This window comes from Apus apus, chromosome Z (genome assembly GCF_020740795.1).
Source record: "Apus apus isolate bApuApu2 chromosome Z, bApuApu2.pri.cur, whole genome shotgun sequence".
In the NCBI taxonomy this organism is placed as follows: domain Eukaryota; kingdom Metazoa; phylum Chordata; class Aves; order Apodiformes; family Apodidae; genus Apus; species Apus apus.
The window spans coordinates 53,951,550-53,959,089 of NC_067312.1; the positions used below are offsets into that span (position 1 = coordinate 53,951,550).

Consider the following 7,540-nt stretch of genomic DNA (forward strand, 5'->3'; position numbering starts at 1 on the left):
TATAATTAAACAGTGTAAATGTAAGCCAGCTCAACAATTAAGCAGCAAAACAGTGAAATGATTCAACAGTGTAAATATGAAACATTTCAACAATTAAACAGCAAAACAGTGAAACAATGAGTGTAAATATCAAACATTTAAACAGTAAGTGAAATGGTGAAAAAATAAACATTGAAAATACAACATTTAAGAAATTAAACAGTGAAACAGTGAAGGAATTTAGTGTAAATATAAAGCATTTCAACAATTAAACAGTGGAAAAGTGAAACAATTCAACAGTGTAAATATGAAACATTTAACCATTTAAACAGTGATTTAATTCAACAGTGTAAATATAAAACATTTCACCACTTACACAGCAAAACAGTGAAATAAACATTGAAAACATAAAACAGTTCAACAATTACACAGCGGAACAGTCAAACAATTAGTGTAATTATGAAGCATTTAAACAATTAATCAGCAAAAGACTGAAGGAATTCAGTGTAAATATAAAACATCTGAACAATTAAACAGTGAAACATTGAAAAAAATTGAACACATAACATATTTAAACAATTAAACAGCAAAAGAGTGAAGAAATTTAGTGTAAATATGAAGCATTTCAACAATTAAACAGTGGAAAATTCAAACAATTCAACAGTGTAAATGTGAAACATGTAAACAATCAGTGAACTAACAGTGAAACGATTAAACAGTGTAAATAGGAACAGTGATATATTTAAACAGTGTAAATGTAAACCAGCTCAAGAATTAAGCAGCAAAACAGTGAAACAATTAAACAGTGTAAATATGAACAGTTAAACAATTAAACAGTGAAAATCTCAAACAATCCCAAACTGCATTTCCTCTAGCCCTCTACTACTAAGAAATTGTAATGGTAGAAATACAGGTTTCTTGGAATAGGTAATATAGAACAGATTATGCAAAAAACATTCCAAGAGGCCGAACTGCTGCATTGATAGACCTTTTCTTTTTCATTCCTCTGGCAAAGGGGCGTCATCGCATTCAAACACCTCCTCCATGCTGACAGTGTTGGTGAGGCAATCGCTTGTCCCTTCGTCCCAGGGACTCTGCAGGAGAGCAGCAGCCATGAAGGTTTCATCCCAGCCCGGGCTGTTCTGCTGGGATTCAGTGAGGACCTGCTCCTGCCCCTGGGGACCCTCGGTGTGCTGCCCACAGACCATCAAGTCCAGGTCTTGCATGATGGGGCCGGTTGGAGGCAGAAGGTCCAGATCCCCAAAAGTGGACAAGTCTGCGTTCAGGCTGGTGTTGAAGATGGCCTCCCAGTCCCAGTCACCTTTCAAGGATCCCAGCTCCTCTTGCTCTTCCTGGCTCAGCAAGTCAGAGCTGGAAAGCCGAGCCACCTTGGCCGGTCGGGTGGGCGAGGGCTGCTGGTGCTTCTGCCCTGCTTGGCCCCCAGCTGGATCACAGGTCTGGCTGCCCATGACTTCTTCAAACTCCTGCAGCAGCTGCTGCGACTCTCTGCTGACCCTGAGGACGTTCGTGGGGGTGCACACTGGAGTGGCTGGGCTGGCGTCACACCCTGGTTCTTGCTGGGCTGCTTCTGTGAAGGCCGGGTGGGTCTGCGCTGGGGACCTCCTCCGCTTTCTGCAGGCACCCTTCTGGAGCCGCTCGGCACGCAGGGGATCCATCTTCCAAAAGCCTCCTTTCCCGGGCTCATCCTTCTCCCGGGGCACCCTGATGAAGCACTTGTTGGAGGAGAGGTTGTGCCGGATGGAGTTCTAGGCACCAAAGAGAAACAAAACCAGGGTGGAGTGCTTGTCTGCTGCCACAGCACCACCCTGCATGTGGATGCTGGGGGAGAGGCCCCTTTCCAGCAAGGACCTTTGGGAAAAAGAAAGCAGACACGGCAGCGTCAAGCCTGGAGCCAGGCTCCTGTCAGCAGTTGCCAGTGACGGGCCAAGGAGCAATGGACACGAGCTGGGACACAGGAAGCGACCAGGAGGGTGCCAAAGCACTGGAACAGGCTGCCCAGGGAGGCTGTGGCGTCCCGTTCTCCGGAGATATTCCCAGTCTGCCTGGATGCAGTCGTGCCTCTGCCCATTGCTTGTGTTGAGGGGAAAACACTTGGCTAAAAACAGGCACCATCCCTCCCTGCATCCAGGCGGAAGAAAGGAAAGACACACGAGAAAGACAGAAAATTTAGAAAGAAATCAAAAAAGAAGGCAAGAAGGCAAGAAAGAAGGCAGGGAGTCAAGAAGGAAAAGAAAGGAAAGAAAGGAAGGAGGAAAGAAAGGCAGAATGGAAGGAAGCAAGAAAGCAAGCAAGAAAGGAAGAAAGAAAGACAGGGAGAATGTCCTACCTGCCAGGTGGGGTTGGCGTGCCGGAAATAACAGAAGTTGTCCGTGATCCACCGGTAGATGGCCGAGAGGGGGATCTGGGGCTCCCCACTGGCTTCCATCGCCATACAGATGAGGCTGGCGTAGGAGTACGGCGGCTTGACCTGCGCGTCGCTCTCGCAGCCCGCGTCCTCTGGCAGCTGAGGGCACGCGGCCATGGTGCGCTGCGCCGGCCTCCCGGGGGAAGAGGAGCCGGGGTGGGCGGGAGTGCGGGGCACGGCCGTGCACGCCGGGTCAGCAGCCGGGGGGGAGCAGGGGGCAGCAAAGCTGGGGCTCCCGGGGCGGTCGAGGGGGTCTGGGATCCACGGGGGCCTGGCCATGCCGGTGTCCTTGACGGAGAATTCCCGCAGCCACGCGAGGCTGGGCGGGCTGTCCGTGCCGGCCGAGCGCCTCTTCCTGCCCTTCCCGCTGCCGTCGGGCCGCCCCTCAGCCATGCCTGGGCTCCTGCCGGCACGGGCTGCGCGGGAAGGGCAGGAGGTGACCGGGCGGGTCCTGCAGGAACGCCAGGGAGAGGGTTGGGGCTCCGCAGGGCACCGCCGCTCTCCCGCACCCCCGCAGGGCTGCGGTGCTGCCGTTCCCGGGTGCTCCGGGTGCAGCTTTGGGCTGAACAGCCGGAACCGGCGGGTTCGGGGCCAGGAGAGCGCGGCCGGACCCGGCCGTGCCGAGGAGCGCCGCGCAGGCTGAGCCGGCCCGGGCGCCGCGAGAACGATGCGGGGCTCCAACCGCCGCGGCGGGGCGGGACCGGCAGCCCCGCTCCCTGCAAACAGGCTTTTCTCTCGCAGCAGAGAAGGCTGGGGCAGCCACGGGTCGCTCGGGGGCCCGACCCCCGGTGTCAGCCCTCGGCCCCGCAACCTCCCGCCCCCGCCAGGAGGGAGATCCCTGACACGCCGGCTGCGGGGGCGGCGAAACGCATCCCAGCACAACCCCTGCCCTGCGCAAACCTACCGGCCCTGCAGGGCCCGAGCAGCCCGGCTGGGCGCCTGTCCCACCGTCCTCCCGGCTGCTGCCGCCCGCCCCCGCCCCCGCCCCTCACCTCGTCGCGGCGACGTCCCGCAACTGCCACCAAGTCCGCAGGCTCCGCGGGCACCAAGAAGCTCCTGGGGAAACAAGAGCAGAGAAAGAGAGAAGGTGAACGGCGGCCCCACGGCGCAAGCCCCAGGAGCCCGTGGCGGGGAGGCCGGGGGGTCGGTGCGGTCCCCGGGCGGAGGCGGCTCCGCGCCCCGCAGCCCCTGCTGCCGCGTGCGGGACCTGCGGCCGCGCGGGGAGCGGCTGCTCCGCGAGGCTCGGCGCGTGCCGGCCTGGCCCTGGCCCCGCCCCGCACGCAGCGCCCGGCCCTGCCATTGGCCCGCGCGTTGCCATGGCTGCCCCCGGCCCTGCCATTGGTCGGTGCCCGGGGCACCTGCTGCTCGCACCGACTGGCCCGTGTTCCGCGGCCGCTGATGTGGAACCTGCTCCCCTGCAGCCTTCGAAGCTCTCCTTTGAGCAGCTGCTGCGACCGCCAAGACCTGCAGCTTCGGCAGCCCAGCCACCCTTGGAGCACCAGCCTGATCTTCCCTCTCCTGCCCCAGGGTGCGGGAGCAGCCGGCCTCCCGCAGCCGCCCTGGTTTTCTCAGCTCAAGGTGACCAGGAACCCCCAAGGCTCTCCCTGTGCCCAGCGTGGTGCTCCTGGCTCCTCGGGGCCAGGACACCCAGACCTGTGGGGAGCCCCACTTTGGCAGCATGTCCCTCAGCAGGGCACAAGTTTTGTCCCCTGCAGCACCAGCCCTCTCTGCTGCTAGCAGCTCCCATCCTGGTGGATCTCAGTTTGAAGGTGTCACCCCCCATCAAGTGCCCATCCCCAGGGTGGGTGGGAACATGACACAAGGAGAATGACAGTCCCAGGCACTCACGCCATGAAGGGGCAGGGAAGGATGCTTCAGCACTTGGGGCTCCCAGGACTCGGAGCATGGCCACCCTTGTGCCACAGCTGGTGTGTAACCATTGCCACACAGGTGGTGGTTTGTGCCTGCAGGGAGTTGCTGAGTTGTAGCAGAGGGAGGTGGTAGCACCCATGTGCCAGGGCTGGCTGTACAACCAGGGCTGGGCTGGTGAGATGTCCCCTGCCCCCAGGACAGAGGGTCAGAGAGGGTCAGGCGGTGCCAGAGGGAAACAAGGAGGGAAAGGGGGGTTTTTGCTCTCTCTTTTTGTTGTTGTTGTTGTTTTTAATATGTAAATAACTTTCCATGAAAAAGGTTAAATTGCACACATTTCTCTGCAGTTCTTCAGCATCAGTACAGAGGCCTGAAAACAGGAAAAACAGAACAAAAACAAGTAAAAAGAAGCATCACCAATACAGATATATACATCTACACCAAACCCCCCCAGAGACACAGCCCTGACTCTCTGGCCCCAGAACGCTGGACCCAGCTGTGTGGTGGCATCCCAGGGGACTTCAGATGCTGGACCTGGGCAAAGCAGCAGCCTCAGCCCCAGTTCTGCTGCTTGCATGAGCTGGAGGTCTTGGCTCTCAGCCTGCCCCATGCTTCCCTGGGGGGATGCTGGACTTGAGCTCCTTGGGTGCCAAGTACTCCAAGGGTAATTATTACACTTGCCTAAGGCTTGTTGATTGATTCTTACACTGCAGCTGTCCTGTCCCTACATTATATTGCTCACATTCAAGGTCCTAAGTGCTTTTTATAAGCAAAACAAGAAACTCGTGACAATCTTCCATTTTTGGCAAGTCTAAGACACACAACTATCACCAGATAGGATGAACAGAACTTATCAACACGAATGTGATGCAGAGAAGCAGACACTTCTTTATCAAAGCTCTGAGTGTAGGGGTGGTAACTCCACCTGGCATATCCTGAGTTGCATTACAATCAACAGGTTTTTTATATATTCAATTTCTAGTGTATAAATTGTTTAGCATAAAAATGCATCTAGTACTCTCTTTTAATTACTCATTAAATTTCACCTTTACATTGATTGATTTCTTATTATTTTTTTTCGAGTTACATAACATCATGCATATTCATTTCAAACAAAAATCTTTGATCATCTATGGTCACAGTACTGCAATTGTATACTTTTTCACAATTCCACCAAGACACTAACTTTTTCTTTTCTTGCAGTGTAGTTCCTCTATCATTCATCAATGGAAAGACAGCAAGCAGTGTCCCATCCCAAGTAAAGCACCAGGAGGCTCTAGCCATACACTGAAATTGAGACAATATAATCGTGGACCATACAGAATCTTACTGCATCTCAGTTTCTTGCATAATCTGATTTGTTTCTTGATGTCTATATCCCATAATTACTCAGCTAGTGTTTCTTTTAATCGCTTCAGTGTAAGAACAATATCCTCTATTTTTTTCATCACGTGTTGGTCCACTACAAAGAAAACAGCTGATACGTCTCTTATTGATTAAAAACAGAAAATATGGTAACTTGACAACTAGCTCTGTTCCCTGGATATTTCCATTTCTTGTTAATGTTCTTGCCATTCAATAGTGGGGACTTACTCATTTAGTGCTCTAATAATAATAATAGTCTCATTTTTGTGCCCTAAACTGGTCAAATTCATTGCCAAAATTCCCCATGGAACAGATTCAGCTGCTGCTCTTGGCATTGGTAAACAAGCAGTGATCTGAGTTATGTTTTGCAAAATGGCAAATTATTTAATTAAGCCAACCATTATTTTTTCTTCTGGTGCTTTCCTTGGGAGGTGTATAAGCTGTTCCCATTTCTGCCTGTCTTTTATTTCTCACCTTCAGATCTCATAATTCTCATAATTCTCAGTCCCATTTTGTCTCTCAATTGTTGCGTCAAACCGGGCTCTCACTAGCATCAGTCTCCAAATCAAATCAGATCTGTAACAACAATCCCAAACCGATATATAGAACTAGACATGTTTTAGAGTTGATTTTGATCCCTGTTGACAATCTTCCATGGTGGGGCACCTTCTTCACTCAGGTGTAGTGGATGCACACCTCTGATTCTGCTATCTTGATGGCTGTAAAGGTAGTTAGCAGCACCTGAAAGGCTCCTTTCCAGCGTTCCTACAAGGGTTCAGAGGTCCATGTTCCACACAGACATGGTCTCCAAGTTGAAAATCATGTGCTGGATTTTCCAGGGACAGAAGTCTGTTCCACACCACTATGTCCCAGATTGCAGTTAAGGTTCTTCTTAGAGCAAGCAGATAGTTATACACACCTTCTTTTCCTTTTAGATGCATGTTTGGATTTGGTGCTGGGGATTCATATGGTTTCTCCTATAGTAATTTGTAAGGACTGACCGAGGTGCCACTTTTTGGCTGCACCCTGACCCTCAACAATGCCAACGGGGCCACTTCAAATTAGTGTCTTGGCATATTTTGCTAAATTGCCTTTTTAGTGCTTGATTCATTCTTTCTACTTTTCCACTAGATTGTGTCCTCCATGGTGTATGTAAAACCCAAGTAATTCCCAGGGCTTTGCATACACTTTGCACTACTTCAGCAATCAAATGTGGACCTCTGTCCAAAGAGATCCCAATAGGGACTTCAAACCTTGGTATTATTTCTTGTAACAGCCATTTTACAACCTCTTTGCCTGTGTAGTATGACTAGGAAGGGCTTCTGGCCATCCTGTAAAAGTGTCAACCCCCACCAGAATGTACCGATACCCATTTTGTCTGAGTAACTCTGGAAAGTCTATATGACAGTAACCACCTGGTTCTGTTCCAGATTTGAGCTCACCCATTTGAACTCTTTTCGTCATTAGTGGATTATTCTTCAAACATACATCACGTTCTGCAGTTGTAATTTTGGCTATTCCGAGCGTTTTTACTGGTTTCACTTGCTTTTTAAAACGACTTACTAAGGCTTCTATGCCCCAATGACATTCTTGGTGTTTTGTCTGAACTGTTTCTCATTAGGAGGGGTAGTACTACTAGCTGTCCGCCAGATGTCAGCCACCATCCAGCCACATTTTTCTGTGCATTCAATAATTTTCCTGATTTTTCATCTTCTTCTGAATATTTAAGCTTCTCCCCTGGGAGGGTTATTGTTTTGGTTGGAATTAAAGCCATTTGTGAAGATTTTTCTTTCCCTGCTTTTCTGGCAGCTCTATCTGCTAAGTGATTCCCTCCAATTTCTTCAGTGTTTCCCACTTGATGTGCTTCACCGTGCATGATTGTCAACTGGGCAGGCTTTTGAA

The 7,540-nt window shown here is 51.0% G+C and overlaps 1 protein-coding gene across 1 annotated transcript; it reads right to left on the reverse strand.

Annotated features, from left to right (window-relative positions):
- Nucleotides 1-977: 977 nt before the first annotated feature.
- LOC127396022 (forkhead box protein J1-like) lies at nucleotides 978-2,683 on the reverse strand. The gene is made up of 2 exons (XM_051643571.1): nucleotides 2,327-2,683; nucleotides 978-1,745 (listed from the first exon to the last, which is right to left on the reverse strand). Exons 1-2 carry the CDS (start codon nucleotides 2,681-2,683, stop codon nucleotides 978-980), a joined length of 1,125 nt encoding a protein of 374 aa, XP_051499531.1.
- Nucleotides 2,684-7,540: the final 4,857 nt, after the last annotated feature.